A 16730-nucleotide genomic window follows, 5' to 3' on the forward strand; every position below is an offset into this window, starting at 1 on the left:
TACCACATTTATACTTGCAGTATTTCTTGTAATTTACTTTTAACGTCCATTGCTTTGTTATTTCAGAAACAAACACATTCTCCAAATATATGAAAATTTATTGGATGTTATTATTATACGAGTTTAATGAAAGAACTTGGGATATTTGCATTAAGAGTTGTATAAATTGACATGGCTGAATTAGAGCTAGAAGTACGAATGGAAAATAAACAGACTGACAATTGCTTAAGTATCAATGAATCTGGATTTCATTTGAAAACGAGAGATCCTACACCAGGTCGAAGTGACAACGATGATAGTAGTAGCGGCGGAAGCGTTACCAGTGAAATTGGTTCTAGCACTTGTGCGTTGAATGAATCACGCTTGAAAGATATCGAAATAGTTACGTGTGATTCCAAAAATGAAGATACTGATTTAAATTTTCAAGACCAATTAAGGCTTTCTCCAGAAGGGAAGGCTAATTCGGATGCCTCTAGCGATAATGTGAATGTGCCCAACAACATCAAAGATACCATTCACGATAATATCAACAAATCCAATTTCGCCAGTGAAAATAGATCTGTATCATTGCCTTTGCGTAACAACGATGGAACTAAAACGAATGGGTTAACCTCGCACGAAATTTTAACCAGCAGGAATCAAGGTATTCGGGTGGTGGTTGGAGCAGCGGATGATGAATCTCAAGAGAAAAAAGATAAATCTGGAATGCCTCATTCAATGAGTAATTATTATTCCTCATCATCAAATACCTACCAGAACTCTGAAGCTACATGGACTAGTAAAACTACCACAATGTTGACTTCTTTACACCCCCACCACCCAAACACACGAAAAATGGAACCCCAATCAAATTCTGCTCCAGGAATTCACCATGCAGGAGGCTACCATTATAAGTAAGTCTTTTTGGATACGTGTAGCACCTACAAAAATACAAAAAAATTGTTTAAGGAATAATGTTATGCAGAAGGCAATGCAAGTTGCACTTAAAAATAATATTTTTTACAACATCATATAGTGAATACTTAATTCTAAAGCTAAATTAAATCACTGTGCTTAAGCAAAAATTTTTTTTTTGCAAAAATAATTTTTAATATATAAATTAGAATAATTTCAAAAATCAAGATATTTATGGAGTTTATTATTTTTTAAATAGTTTGTCTAATGGAAATGGCTATCACCATACGGCCCACCATCAAAGTACACAACATTTAAGCCCAAAACCCCATTTTGGTGCCGGAGCTCACAGAAAACATTCGCCGAGCCGAAGACGGTATGGGCCACCCAATTCCAGGGGACACAGCCCCTGTAATGGTATCGGTCCACCTCAACCAGGACCGCAACCAGTTGTAAATCTGAACATAGTTAGTAACATGGCTCAACAACTACAACCTCAACAAGTGCAATCAATCACCAATGGCCAGGGACAACACGTTGTTGACTTGCATGTCAACCCTGGCGAGACAATCTCTTTCCAAATTGGAGATCAGATGCAACTTATCCAAGGTAAAAAAGACTTTCTTTGATTGCAGTCAGCTCTGTTATGGGGGGATATTTATGCAAATTTAACGACAGTAGTGCCTGAATTGATAGTAATTTACATCTTAGGTTTGTTTCACTAATGAAAATACTAAGATTAGGTATCCGTGTCAGCACCCTTTATATAAACTAAGTCCTGGTTGAAAGTACTAGCTGAACCCTGGCGTATATTAAGTTTACACCCCTTTTAAATTTAAAAAACAATTTTTACACAGTTATTGTACAAGTAATGATTCAAAAGTATAATTTTATAAATTGACGATTAGTCGCATCACTTATGATACAGGCACTTTTTTCCTGTAGATCGAATGAATTTAAATTCACAAACTAAGGTCAATGGTTTTATGTCGCTCTTGCATGCAATATTTTTTCAAAAGGGGGGGAATGAGAGAGGGAGATATGCATCAAGAGTAAAACTGGTTTAGTCTTTTTTTTTCATTCTACCATCTTTCTCTCCCCTATGCTTAAAACAGGGTTGTTCACTTCTGTAAACTTGTATTCCACTCTAGGTATATCTTTATATATATATATATATATATATACCTTTTATGTCAACTTTTTTTTTCTGTGACACAGTACAGGTAATGTATTTTTTTTAAAATGATTAGGATGAGATAGGGATGGTTGTTTTCTTGTTTATCGGTTCTCTATTTTGGTATATACAGAATAATTTCATTGATTTAATATTTATGATATGAAAAATTCGGTCGAGGTTTTTTGATTTTTACTTAGCTATTTGAGATTAATTTGTGAATATTTACTACAAATAGCATTTTCAATTATGAATATGTATCAGAACTTCAATCTGGTATAGGAATGGTTGAAACTCTACCTCAAATCCAATTAAAAAATACCAGAATTGTGAAAGCAAACTCCTGATGGTTAAATATTATATTATTAGCTATAATTAAGGAAATTATTAGCATATTTATAGCCAATATATTTTAAGATTTTTTTGGGGTTATTTTGAACTGATTGGTTATATCCTGTATAATTTGATTCTTACGGTGGAGGTATTTGTTTCTCGATTTTATATAATTATATATATACGTGGCAGTATAAACCTCCTTTTTGGCAAGCTTAATGATTTGCCCTGATTTTTAGACTGCGAACGAACGTTGGATGCAGGTACAAAAGATGTAGATATTAAATTGTTTGAGGAAAGATTTCACTGTTATTTTCTGATGTAGGCGGTGGTGGGGTGGATTTCCAAAGTGGCAGGGGTGTTTGTTTTTGAGAAGAATATACAGCCCTTTGTCTTTTCAGGAGAAAAGTTGGGTCGCGTATAAAGCTGGTACTTTCTTCTCTGTCCGTTTACAGTTAGGAATTTGGCTCACAGGCTATTATCGCCTGTACAAAGTTGATTGTTTTTCGGATTGTTTGAATTTGGGGAAGGCTTCTCCCTTTTATTAAAAACAGACTACGTAGATCCTTTAAAACGTAAAAGCAGTTGCCTGTAAAACCCGTATTCTATTATAATACCCACTACCCACGAATTATTTCAGATTCAAAATTTGTTACCTCGAGTTTTATCTAATAAGAGGAATTAATTTCAGAGTATCTTGGCAAACGGGTCATACCGCAACGCAAATATTTTATTGATTTGGTGCTAAGATAAATTTTAAGTACGTAATATATCTCTGACGATAAATAGTAGCGGAAGTATATATATCTTTTACGACAGAAGTAACCAATCCTGGAAAATGTGCGCCGATATTACTCTATTGGGTACAAATTTTCCAGCAAGCCGCGGAAGCGTTAATAACGACCAAAAATGACCGCCTGTCGATATAATAATGTGAAATTATACCGATAAGGGGTATTTTTCTAATTTTTAAACCATATTTTCCCCGTGTAATAGTTTTAAAGTCCACTACGCTTGACGTCTTTCGCCGCGAATTATTTTTGCTTCCGAATAATTTTTTGAAAAGTCAGCGCGGCAACCAGGGGCGGATTAGTCCCTTTAGGCACAGAAAAATGTTCCTCCCCTGGGCATTGCCTAATGGGCTGGTCAGCTAACAGGGTTGCCACACGTCAGAGAAAAGTCAAGGAATTTAAAAATGGGCCTAAAAAGTCATGGAAAATGTCAGGGAATTTTAAGAATTGGTAAAAATTCAGGGAAATGTCAGGGAATTTTAAGAATTGGTAAAAATTCAGGGAAAAGTCAGGGAATTCAATTTTATCTGGGCACTTTTTGAAGGTAATTCAACTCTAGATCTATGACAAATTCCACGATTATCATTTATTTCCTTGGAATATTTTTATAATTTTTTCAACATTGCAATAATCTTTTTACTGAAATATAAGTCCATCTAAATTTATTAACTTCTGATAAAAGTAAAATATAAAAGAAAAATTTTGGCCTTAATAAGTCAGGGAAAATCTCTTAAAATGGTCAGGGAAAATCTCTTAAAATGGTCAGGGAAAATCTCTTAAAATGGTCAGGGAAAATCTCTTAAAATGGTCAGGGAAAATCTCTTAAAATGGTCAGGGAAAATCTCTTAAAATGGTCAGGGAAAATCTCTTAAAATGGTCAGGGAAAATCTCTTAAAATGGTCAGGGAAAATCTCTTAAAATGGTCAGGGAAAATCTCTTAAAATGGTCAGGGAAAATCTCTTAAAATGGTCAGGGAAAATCTCTTAAAATGGTCAGGGAAAATCTCTTAAAATGGTCAGGGAAAATCTCTTAAAATGGTCAGGGAAAATCTCTTAAAATGGTCAGGGAGGTCAGGAAAAACAGGGAATTTGAATCTCAAAATTTTGTGGCAACCCTGGCAAAGTAAAGGCAAACCAAGTACTTCGACCGTGGGTCAATATCGGAGTTTTGGCGCCCCTAGAAAAATGGTTAATACACCCCTGGTGGCAACCCTGTGAAGTTGAAACGGCGATGGCTACTTCTGTCTAAGAGAGGCATTATCGACTTCTAATATTAAAGGTTAATGTAATTAACTCGACGATTGACAAGCGTACGTTCTTGAAGTGGGCTGAATTTTCTCTTTGTTTAATATTGGCGGAAAAGAATGGCTTTCGAAAGGAAGCGAAGGAAAAAAAGCAAAAGTTAATCGCCAACAGATTCGCGAGAAATCGAATGGTAGCGTGGGAAGGCGGGCAAAATGTCGTCAGAGTTGGTGTGTGTGTATGTGTGAGAACGGTTATGTCATTTGAGAGAAGGTCAACGGTCAAATCGTATCGTTTCTATAAAACGGGATCCGATGGGGGGGGGGGGTTGCGGAGCCTATGCGTTTATAACGGTGTTATGTAACATATCAGTACTGTCGAGTGAAGAGACCTTTTTACTCGCAGACTTCGCCCCCTTAGCCGCCCTCAATAACGCTATCAGGTTAGTAATGGTTCGAGAATCTGCCTAAATTGACTTCCTGTTTTAAATTCGTTTATTACTTATTGTTGAATTTTATTTAATCATTTTACCATCCTTTCGCGAAACGGATTGATTTCCTTCCTTTTTTCCTTATCCGTATTGTTTCATTTCCCACAAACTTATCACCATAAGTCTATATTATTGTTCCATAAGTTTGTCACTTTGGGGAATATTTTACTGAGAGCTAGTAACGGAATTACGTCATCGCAAGAAGAAAATCTCCCCCTAGCGAGGCGCTATCAAAGGCTACGTGTGACGCGTTAGCAAGCGGACGCAAAACGGCGACGAAGCCCGTAATGCAGTCTGTCTTGTGATTAGCTCTCAGTAAAACCTTTGCGTGTGAAGTATAGGAAGTGACACACTTATGTTAAATATTATACACTTATGTTATCACGAATGAATTGAACGTTGTTTCTTTCAAGGAGAGTACCCGAGGTGTTTGCCGATTTGGTTAAAAGTCGGGCGTAATGTAGACCAATATGAAATTTCCCAGAAGGAGACGTTGCACTACCCGTTGGATTTGCCATGGTAACCGAAAATGTTTTTGACCTCTTAAAACAAAAAAATCTTCATTTAAGAAAAGCACGAGTTTTTAATTTTTGTTTTTTTTGGAAAACACGAAATGGGTAATTTGGACCACACTTAGAAAAATTTCATCAAGTTTGAAACATTTTTGGTTAAAACTGTTACAAATTTTTTGTTTTAAGTGGTCAGAAATATTTACGGTTGCCATGGCAAATTGAATGGGTAGTGGAACGTCTCCTTTTGGAAAATTTCATATCTCATATAGGTCTATATTACGCCCGACTTTGAACAAAATCAGCAATAAACACTTCGGGTACTCCCCTTGTTAGTGGAAAATGTTAGAAAATACCTGCCTGAATAACAATGAAATTATTGGACAGTATATTTATATTACTAATAAAAAAGCATTATTAAAATGTCATCGTATAAATGTAATTTTATCGTTATTGACCCACTCGCACCGCGCCGACAAACTCGCACTGCGCCGCCCCACTTCACCAAAATTAAAGAAATTTAAAAGTGTACGAGAAAACTAATTTTTTAAATTAGTTATTTAGCATTTAACGAACTAATTAATATAAATGTTTTTTGGACATTGTGAAAAGCGTTGAAAAGGTGGCTTGGAGGGGAATTTTTGTTATTTGGCGTGTGTTCAAATTCTGACACCCTTAAAATGTTCTTTTTTTAATAAGAACATATTGGAGGAAAAACCGCGATACATAACTTAGTAGGAGCTAAAAAACGTATTCCATACATTGGAATATTCAAATTGTATGCTCCTTATTATAAATTATCTCTAGCTTTTTCGTGTGTGTGGGGGGGGGTCGAGGGGGTGGAATCCAATGCCACTGCTACCAATTCTAGCGTGACGACAGTTTTCAATTTATTTCGGTATTTCGTTTTCCCCGTGTATTTACGGCGGCGGCCATTTCGAACTCGCTCGTATTCGATAAAGGCGGAATAGTCAATATGGCGATATACCGCAGCTAGTCGCGAGAAAAAGGAGTTCCTTTTTGTAATGAATCTCAGTTGCACTTTGAAACAAACGAATTATATTTAAAAACCCGCGTCGCAGTCATAAATTCCGTGGAGCAAAACGTGTCTCCGAAGCGAGGAATATCAAATATGCCTATTTTAAAAGGCTCCCTCCGATAATAAATTGGATCCAAAGCCCGAGACGCGTTTATTTCATGCAAATGAGAAGTTATAATACTTCAGTTAATATTTAACGTTGTCGCGTTTTAAGGGAAAGAAAGTGCGTTTTTTTAACCAAATTAAATAGTTCGGTTTCGTACGTATTTTTAGGGGGTAGGTACATTTGTTCGAATTTCAATCGTCCGAACGGTGGAACAAATGTTCGAATTTCATTCGTCCGAACCGCCGAAATAAATGTTTCAATTGTTCGAATCGGTAGCATCACTTGCAGGGCCGGATTAAGACTTTATGGGGCCCTAGACCCAAGTTAATTTTGGTGCCCCCCTTTCAATAGCGAGCTAAGCGAGCTAGGCGCTTCCTCAATTTATAATTGAGAAATGGAAGGAAAATTAATTTTGCTGCCAGATTTAGTATGTCGTCAGACGTCAGGGGCTAGACGGCAGTCCGTCAGAGAATGTGACAATCAAACGTTTTTGGTTCATAGGGGTGGATGCATTTACTAAAATTACTCCGGAAAATATTTTGTGAAAAGCAAATGATAAAAGTTTTGTACATTTATTTTTTTCGAACCCTCTTGGTGCTCCTTGTAGGCTTGGTGCCCTAGGCCCAGGCCTATTCGGCCTATTGGTTAATCCGGCCCTGATCACTTGTCCGAATTCTGTCGCTAAATTAGTATTTCTTATTGCTGTTTTTTTTGTCCGGATTTTTTTTGGCCGATATAGAAAGTTTGAATTGCGTTGAATGTTGTGGATATTTTAGGTTAAATTCACGTTAATGTTACTATTTTCTTATTAAAAAAAACAATTCCTAATGTTCGAAAAAACGGACAAACGATTATTCGAACAAATGAAATTCGCCAGTAAAGTTAACATAAATTGAACGACTAAATCACCAACAAAAGGTGTGATAAATTTTTCGGGCAAATGAAATACGTTTTCGAACACAATTCGGACAAATGATCATTCGGACATTTGTACCACCGTTCGGGCGAATGAAATTCGAACAAATCATTTTTAGACGTGTTACACAAATTAAAATTTATAGATAAAAACGTTATCTATATTATTGGTCTTGAATTTTTCATCTAATGTCTTGAACCAGTAGATAGAGAACTGTTTAATTAGTCTTATTTTAGGGGGAAAAATAAACATATTTCTTGGAATTTATAATAACATTTATCACGTAAGTAACGAGATAGCGTCTACAAAATCTCCAATGGTTTTAAATAATGATACAAAAATGGTTATCGTAAAAATGACCAACTCGTGATAGTACGAATAATTTAAGTTCATACGATACGATGTAAAACTACACCACGATAAACTAGATAACGGGAAAAGGAAATAATTTTAAATTTGAGTCTAATTTACTTCCAAGAAAATTCTTTATATTAAAAAAAGACCGAAATATCTTCTCTTAGGTCCCAAGTTCCAATTTTTATACGGAGGGGGTGGTAATTTTGGCGGGCGGGGTTGAGTTCTACGTAATGGAACGCGGGAGGGATGATATTCGAAAGAAGGGGTAGAAAAGCTATTTTGAAGGGAATAGAAAATGGGTGGGGGGGGGGGCTAGAAATCGGGCAAAAAAGTCAGTCATCTCTCGGCGCATTCCCTCGCTCAACGGGGGCGCTCATAAAGGGGGGAGGGAAGTCTGGGCTATGTGGCTCCGATTTTTGACGGAGTGAAGTTCGTTCGCTTTTCAGTGTGGGCCTCGGCACTCGCGAATTTCTATCGCGTTTTTCCCCCAACCGTTTTGTATCCTTAGTCAAATTTAGTTAATTTTCTACCTAAATAAGATAATGTATTCGCGGTATTTTTGTAAGTAATCGTTTTACACCTCCAAAAGTGTCTTATATCGCGGAGAGTCGTTTCTTTCACCGAAACGATAAAAGTGCGCGTTTTTCGCGTGTTATCTATAAATTGAAGAAATATTTTCGTATTGAAGAAACTTTCGTTGCGAGTTTTGGCCGCCGTTTTAAAAATATATTAAGCGAAAGATTTTTATCCTCGTGATACGGGACATTGGCACCGACTCTCGTTTTCAATCAGTGAAAAGAGACTTCGTGTAAAGAAAACAATGTTTACTTCGACAAATATACCGTCGCGCTAAGCCTTAGAGAGTCCGCGATAGTAACCAGTTTTCGGAGACGTTTGTTTTCGTTACCAATGAAGTGATTTTCGCGTCTTTTTTACGTGGCACCATGTTAACTACCACAGTCGCCGGTACCTTTTACGATTACGGTGGCGGTATACCCGGATATTTCGACGGGATAAACGCCGGTCCGGCGGGGGCTTTCGGTTGCGAAATCTACGCCGAAATCGCCTATGGCCCTCCACCGCCCATGGGTAACGGACCGTCGCCTTGTAACGGGGGTGCGCCGGGAAATTTTGGCAGGTACCACCCGCAAAGGCATCCGGCGCCGGGCGTCAGGGCCACGTCCCGCCGAAACGAACTACTTTTGCAACAATGCCACCAGAGTCATTACGCCGGTGAGTGTCGGCTAAAAAGGGGAGGGGTTCCGTATTGCTAACGCCAGTGTGTCCTATCTATAGACCGAATGACGCTTGTCGAAGCTAGTGGAAAATAACGCCTATAGGCGGCAGTTACGAATGACTTTGGAATGAATGGAATGCGGGGAATTGTTAAGTAGCGGTTAAGGGGGAGCAGACTTCGTTCGCGGCCGGGATGGCGGATTTTTCCGAAGGACCATGAATATGGATTGTTGTAATTTGAAATGGGTATTAGCGCGTCCTTTCAACGCGTGGGAGGGTTTACCGTTATACCAGAAGTTAATGAACGGAAGTTGTCGAATTGATTCATTTTTTTAAACGCCATTTTCCTTAATGGGATACTTTTCTTACGCCTGCTTTTGAGAAAGGGGACGTTTTGACACGGACGCGATCCTTGTAATTTCCCCTTGTTGCTCCAAGATGGGGAATTTACGAATTAGCTAAGAGGGGATTGATAACTTTACCCCATTAACTTTTGGTTATACTCCATTTCAGATTCGGGACTTACGTAAATCTTCTTGTTTTGAACTAACAAGCAGACTACCCGAGGTGATTATCACGGATTTTGTTGAAACTCGAGGGTTCGGTAGACCTTATGGTTGTATGAAAATTGACAAAGGGAAAAGTTGCAATGGACTTTAGTTTTCCTATGGCAACCGAAAATGTTTTTGACCTTAAAAAAGCATGATATTTTCTCGGTTATCCAAATTTTGTTAAAATTTAACCAAAATATCAATTTTACCCGAAATTCTGGATCAATTTTACACAAAATAAGTCAAATTCATCTTTTTGGGTACGTTTTGAAACCGAGAAAATCCCATGCTTTTTAAATGGAGATTTTTCGTTTTGGGAGATAAAAAACATTTTCGGTTACCATGGGAAAACTAAAGCCCATGGCAACTTTTCCCTTTGGCAATTTTCATACTACTATAAGGTCTACCTAACCTCAGAGTTTCAACAAAATCGGTGATAACCACCTCGGGTAGTCTCCGTGTAAGTTGGACAATATTTAGTAGCATACTGGTTGGCTTTACGTTATTTTTTCTATGAATGCTTTGTAGTGATATTTATGCTCGGAGATAATTAAAAATCAGGATTTGAATATTTTTTAATATAAATCGAACAGCCTTCTTACGTTAACAGGGTTGCCAAACGTCAGGGAAATCAGGGGATTTAAAAATGGGCCTAAAATAAAAAGTCAGGGAAAGGTAAGGGAGTTTTAATTTGTAAAAATTCAGGGAAAAGTGAGGAAATTCAATTTTTTCTTCACACTTTTTGAAGTTAATTATCTATGACAGATTCTATGATTATCATTTATTTAAGTCCCTTTAAATTTATTAACTTCTGATAAAAGTAATATATAACGTAAAAACTTTGGCCTTAAAACGTCAGGGAAAATCTCTTAAAATTGTCGGGGAATTTGAATCTGAAAATGTTTTGGCAACTATGCCTAATTAACTTTTTATTCAAACTCGTTATCTGGAATTTTAATCCCTCATCAATATTTTGGCGCCTACCGTAAATAAAGTAAATCCCCGCAATCTATTAGATATTCAGGGTGACCAGACTTCCTATATTTCCTATATTTATAATGCCTTCCTATAATTTCCTTCATTCTTACCTATTTTCCTATAATGTCACGGTCTTTTATAAACGAAAGAACTTTTTTGTACGTGTCATCATCTACTGTAAATACTGCCATTTTCGAAAAAAAAATCTTGGAATGTACGAGCCTTGTAAATCCGCTAAGTGATCCATTAATGCGAGTAAGCATTGTACCAAAAATTATCAATATTCTAGCTGATTCGAGTCCAAGTATACCGAAATTACCGATATGCAACAAAAATTACCTTATTATTTTTCCCATATTTTTCTTAGCCTATTTAGTTTCTTATAATTCGCCTATTTTATATTTAGCCTATTTACTTTCTAATATTTTTCTAAAACTCTCCTATTTCAGGGTTGGCATAGAACCAGCCATACCGGTTATAGCCACCTGGTTAAATCCGGCTATAGCCACTTAAAAAATCCAGTTTTTTTTGTATTTAAAAAAAAATTACAATATGAATATTTCAGTAAATTAATAGTTTTTATTTAAAAATTTAGTTTCTTTTTTGTTTCATGTTTAGAAACCGGTTTACTTTTACCAGTTTTTCGGTATGTTTAAAGTTCCAAAGCCTCTGTCAGTGGGTCATACACAAAAACTAGGGGGAATTTCCCGAGGAAATCAAAAGAATTCAGTTATTTAATTTAGTTATTTCGCTTTATTTGTTTAGTTTCTTATTTACGACAATAACTGCAGACAATTTCTACTTACATAAGTAAAAGGTACTGTTTATATTTTAGCCGGTTATAACCGAAAAAAAAACCGGTTATAGCCAATTAAAACCACTTGTCTGGATTTTTTCAAAAAAAAGCCGGCTTTTTTTCCAACCCTGGCCTATTTACTTTCCAATATTTTCCTAAAATTCGCCTATTTACTTTGTAATATTTTCCTAAAATTCGCCTATTTACTTTCCAATATTTTCCTATAATTCGCCTATTTACTTTCCAATATTTTCCTAAAATTCGCTTATTTACTTTCCAATATTTTCCTAAAATTCGCTTATTTACTTTCCAATATTTTCCTAAAATTCGCTTATTTACTTTCCAATATTTTCCTAAAACTCGCCTATTTACTTTCCAATATTTTCCTAAAATTCGCCCCTAAAATTAGTATTTTCCCTATAAAATTTTCAAAGCTTTTACCTGGTCACCCTGGATATTTTATATAAAATACTAAACAAACCTTGTCATTTAAAATAAAAAAAGCTAAGGATGAAAATAAAATTTTATCCGGAGCCACGATCTGGTTCTGGGGTACGACTCGCTAAAATGGTTTTTCCTCGTCATTGAACTTGCCGTAAAAAGGTTCTTTAGTGAGGTAGGGGATACCCGGGTCATGATATTTTGGAACTATTTTCAGTTTATAAGTACGTACAAATTCGCATTCGCAATTCGTCGTCTCACCGCTAAATAGGGGCCCTATTTCTACGGCACGAACTACTTTTTATGGCGCCCTCTTTGCCACAAAATATCAAATTTCGATGTCAGATTTATAAGACTCTTATCACTGTGTTGGCCACAATTTTCCTTCTCAACGTCGTTTCTTTCCCCCTGAACTTTCAGAACGTTATTTGTGTGGTTTACCTACTTGAACCGTCGTTTATAGTTAAGGTTATTCATTATACTTGGTTTGTGGGGCGTCTTTTTCATATATATCTTTCACTCTCTTCAATAACAGGGCTGCCACAGGTCAGAGGAAAAAGGGGAAAAAGTCAGGGAATTTGAAAGTAGGCTTACAAAGTCTGGGAAATATCAGGGAGTTTTAAGGATTTTAGAAAAGTTGGGAGAATTTAAATACCAGAAATATAAGCTGAAGTAAAAATATTTAATTCTGATAAAAGTAAAATATAAAGTTCCAAAATGACAAGTTTTAACCTTAAATAAGGTCAGGGAAATTTTATGAAAGTGGTTAGGGAAAACGGGGAAAAGTCGGAAAATTTATAGAATTGGTTAGGGAAAACGGGGAAATGTCAGGGATAATTTATGAAAGTGGTTAGGGAGTTAACCACTTTTGAAATCAGGTGTACAAATCAGCACTGAAATCACCTCAAATCAGTAGCTTTCATAACGTTAAATCAAAAGTGAAATCACATGAAATCTGAAATCAGGTGTACAAAATTTTGCAACAGTGAATAACCCCTCGTGAAAGTGGTTTAATATGCTTATTATTATTATTATTATTATATTTGACCCGTTAGATTTATTCGACGGAGGAAAGTAGTCGACGAAAATCGAAGCGTATCTTCTATCTCGTGAAAGTCAAAGATTAATATCAAGTTACTGAGGGGAATGTTTTTTCCGTATTTCAATTTCCTATTGGTGAAATAGAACGGTATTCGAAATTTTCCCGAGTCACTTTTCAGTAACGTTAGAACTATGTCCGTCTTAGATTTACCACAAAAACATGGTAAAATTACTGGGAATGTAGATGTTTCAATTTTGGAACTGGTATTAGAAATCAACCTGTTTTGTCCGTATAATCCCAGCGCAAACAAGAAGACGATTTCGAGAAAGCCCCTGCGCAAACTGGTTTTATATTGTTTGAGAATCAGTCCAAAGCCGTTTATTCGCGAAAGTTACCTTTTCCCTTTTTTAAAGGGATCGTCAAAGACAGGGGCGGGGCTTAGATTTTTTCCTCGAATTCGAACTTAAATAAATAGTGCCATTAAATTTCGCTACCTTTAATAGTCGCTACGGGCGACTTATTTAGGACTCGCGAGTCCTAACAAAGATACTTATACAAATATTTTTAATAGCATTTTCTTTTTTGAATAACCTTAAAGAATTTCTTTAATTGGCGTATATGAAAAGAATTTAGAAATGTTGTTTTTTATCGTGAATAATTCTCCGTCTAGAAGACTAGAAATGGTTTAACCCTGACCCATTCTATGGCCGAATCTTTTTCGAATTTTCTAAGTAAACCATTTCTAACGTTAACTACCTTGACCCCCTTTGCCGTCTTACACTCGCTGGAATGTTATAAACGCTGTTTTTATTATATTAGCTAAATTATGTTCCCGCATTTGTCGAAGCGCGATATTTATAGTCCGTGGGCGTCGCCATTTGGTTTTCTTGTAAGAATTGTCTTCATCGCTTATATCACGGAGCAAAAGCAAGGAGACGTATTATAAGACAATGTCAACCTGATGCCATCTAGGAGCAACAAACACAACACCCCACACAAGGAGAACGCAACCCGTCAAAATTCGTGGATTTTCTTGCGTACATTTTTCATTGGCTAGACGCTTTAGCGCCTGCTGCCGTCTGAAGGGGAAAATTCGGAAATTGTCTTCCCCCCGCCCGTAAAACGTTCAGCGTAAAGGCTCGTGATGGCTCGTCCAATGAAATTCGTACACAACCCTTCGTTAGCGTGTTTAAAGGCTAGCTGCGTTCTCCTTGTGTTTGTTGCTCCTAGATGCCAGTGGGAGTATGGGGGCTGACAAAAAATTAGCAAGGAGTATTATAATATAGAGTAAGTATCCATATCTCTACTTGGAATGCTTATCGCGGCAGATTTTCGTCTCGATGTGGCCGACGGTGTTTTTGACGTCACTATGTTAACTGAACGAACAACAACGTGAGAGGGGAGCGCGCGCAGAGTGGATTTTTTTTTTATCGTAGACGGGGACAAAGCCGTCAGAGTGATCTTACCATACGCGTACGCGATACGCCAGGATAAACATTCTAATTAGAGGTTTGGATTCCTGATGTGAAAAGTTAAATTCAAATTTCATGAAAATGTTATGAAGGTAATCTAAGCAACACGTTTGTAAATGTTGCCATAATTGTTTGTTTAAACATACACTGAAGAGTTGCGAAAATGTAATTTCTGATAAGAGTAAGGAACAGTGGAAAGTGTGGATATTTGACACATAAAATATTGTGGAATCCGTGCTTCAGGGTTAATACAAACCTGGAAAACCTGGAAATATCAGTGAAACAGATTCTTTCCAAAAAAATCAGGAGATATCAGGGAAATTTTAAATATTTAACCAAAACCTGAATATATCAGGGAAATTCGTTTGTCTGGAAGCGCCTCAATAATTATATATAATTTTTTTCGATTAAACGAAAATATACGGTGCTTTAGCACCTGGAAATATCAGGGAAATTAATTTTCCAAATGTTGTACGAACCCTGTTCACAGTGACGCGTGAAAATGATTTGACATTTTCTCCATGCCAATATCGGATGGCAACTCTGGCGACGCGACGTTTTAAAAATTAAGAAGGCTAAGCTTTCTAATTAATTGTTCGCCGCTACTTTATGAATAATTTATGAAGTTAATGACTCCGCGCGATAAATTATAATTCTTACGACGTCTTTAAAAAAGGAATCTGGTGTATAGGTTTTTCCTTGAAATATATAATAACTGGATTTTGTTTTTCCGATATACGGGTAGTCTCTATTGTATTTGAAAATCCTGACGGTTTGATTATATTTCCGAAAAGTATAGGCTGGCTGAGATGATGGCCGCGTTGTTAAGTCGTCTTGCGTTTGAGAAAATCGTTTCGCCGTGTTTGGCCCATTCGCCGCTCGCCAACTAATAACAGTTCCTGGTACACGATCAGTTTCCTATATCCTTATTTCTTTCGCGCGATGATATTTATCCGTACTTTTCGGAAATTTAATTTCATGTTTTGCATAATTGGTTAATTTTCGGTCGAGGCTGGTTTGTTTTTACGGCCGTTTTTAGTCCCACTCTCTCTCTCTCTCTCTCTCTCTCTCTCTCTCTCTATATATATATATATATATATATATAGAGAGTGGGACTATTGTTTTCGTTAGAATGTTGTGAAGTGTCGGCGTCGTCGTCGTCGTCCACATTTGCAACATCTTCCATATCTTTTGAACGGGGTGACGTAACCTCTAAGAATGCTTAATATAGTTGCCACTATCTGCACAACCAAGTTTCACGGGTTAAATTTAGTTAGCGGCGCTTTGCCAGCCCCTTCTATCCGACCCCCCTTAGGCATTCCAAAACAAAATACGCAGTCTTACAATTTTTGATACGATTGACTTTTAAATTCCGTTTAATTTTTAATCTATATAACCGCTATACCTCTACAATGTGTGCACGTTTCAGCTCTGTCGTGGAAACAGCGGGCGCAAAAGCCCCCCTTTTCCGATTGTGGGCGTTGATTTACGCACGCTGATTATTACCCAACTGAGTGACTTAAAAATTTAATTTCTTTTTTACATTACGTATTTACTTTAGCTCTAATGGTTTGCCAGGTTTCGGTGCCCTAGAAAAATTAGGGGCCCTTGGGCGCCGCATAAACCACATTCCCGCTGACGTTCGTTTTTGCCTTACGCAGAGTGCGTGATTTACGTATCGAAGCCGCGTATGGCCAGAAGAAACAAATAAGTGTGATACTTGCTTATCGAAGCCGCGTATGGGCAGAAGTAACAAATAAGTGTGACACTTACTTATCGAAGCCGCGTATGGCCAGAAGTAACCCTTAAGTGTGACACTTACTTATCGAAGCCGCGTATGGCCAGAAGTAACAAATAAGTGTGACTCTTACTTATCGAAGCCGCGTATGGCCAGAAGTAACAAGTAAGTGTGACACTTACTTATCGAAGCCGCGTATGGCTAGAAGTAACAAATAAGTGTGACACTCACTTATCGAAGCCGTGTATGGCCAGAAGTAACAAATAAGTGTGACACTCACTTACCGAAGCCGTGTATGGCCAACGCTATTCGCGTGCGATTTTAGGTATAAATTTGAAACTTGATGTCGTTATTAGGATGGGTATTGCGGATTATTAACCAGACTTAATTTTAATTTAACCAAGGCTTATCATGCTTTGGTCTAATTTTAACGCTATTCGCGTGTGATTTGAGGTATAACTTCGAAACTTGATGTCGTTATTAGGATGGGTATTGCGGATATTTTACCAGACTTAATTTTAATTTAACCAAGGCTTAGCTTGTTTTGGCCTAATTTTATCGCTATTCGCGTGCGATTTGAGGTATAACTTTGAAACTGGATGTAGTTATTAGGATGGGTATTGCGG

General features: G+C 37.0%; 1 protein-coding gene across 4 annotated transcripts in view; it reads left to right on the forward strand.

Moving 5' to 3' along the window:
• mtgo (miles to go) overlaps window positions 1-16730 on the forward strand; it is a 42190-nt gene that overhangs the window by 604 nt on the left and 24856 nt on the right. For 3 of the 4 annotated variants that reach the window (XM_090168579.1, XM_090168581.1, XM_090168580.1), the window contains exons 2-3: window positions 67-893; window positions 1154-1503. In XM_090168579.1, coding sequence (XP_090024705.1) covers window positions 172-893; window positions 1154-1503 — 1072 coding nt within the window. In that variant the 5' untranslated portion in view covers window positions 67-171. Of the gene's footprint in view, window positions 1-66; window positions 894-1153; window positions 1504-8303; window positions 9084-16730 lie in introns of those variants that run through there. The other variant, XM_090168582.1, reaches the window with a different exon arrangement.

The sequence above is a fragment of the Leiobunum rupestre genome, chromosome 3 (assembly GCF_980474605.1).
Source record: "Leiobunum rupestre chromosome 3, qqLeiRupe1.1.hap1, whole genome shotgun sequence".
In the NCBI taxonomy this organism is placed as follows: Eukaryota; Metazoa; Arthropoda; class Arachnida; order Opiliones; family Sclerosomatidae; genus Leiobunum; species Leiobunum rupestre.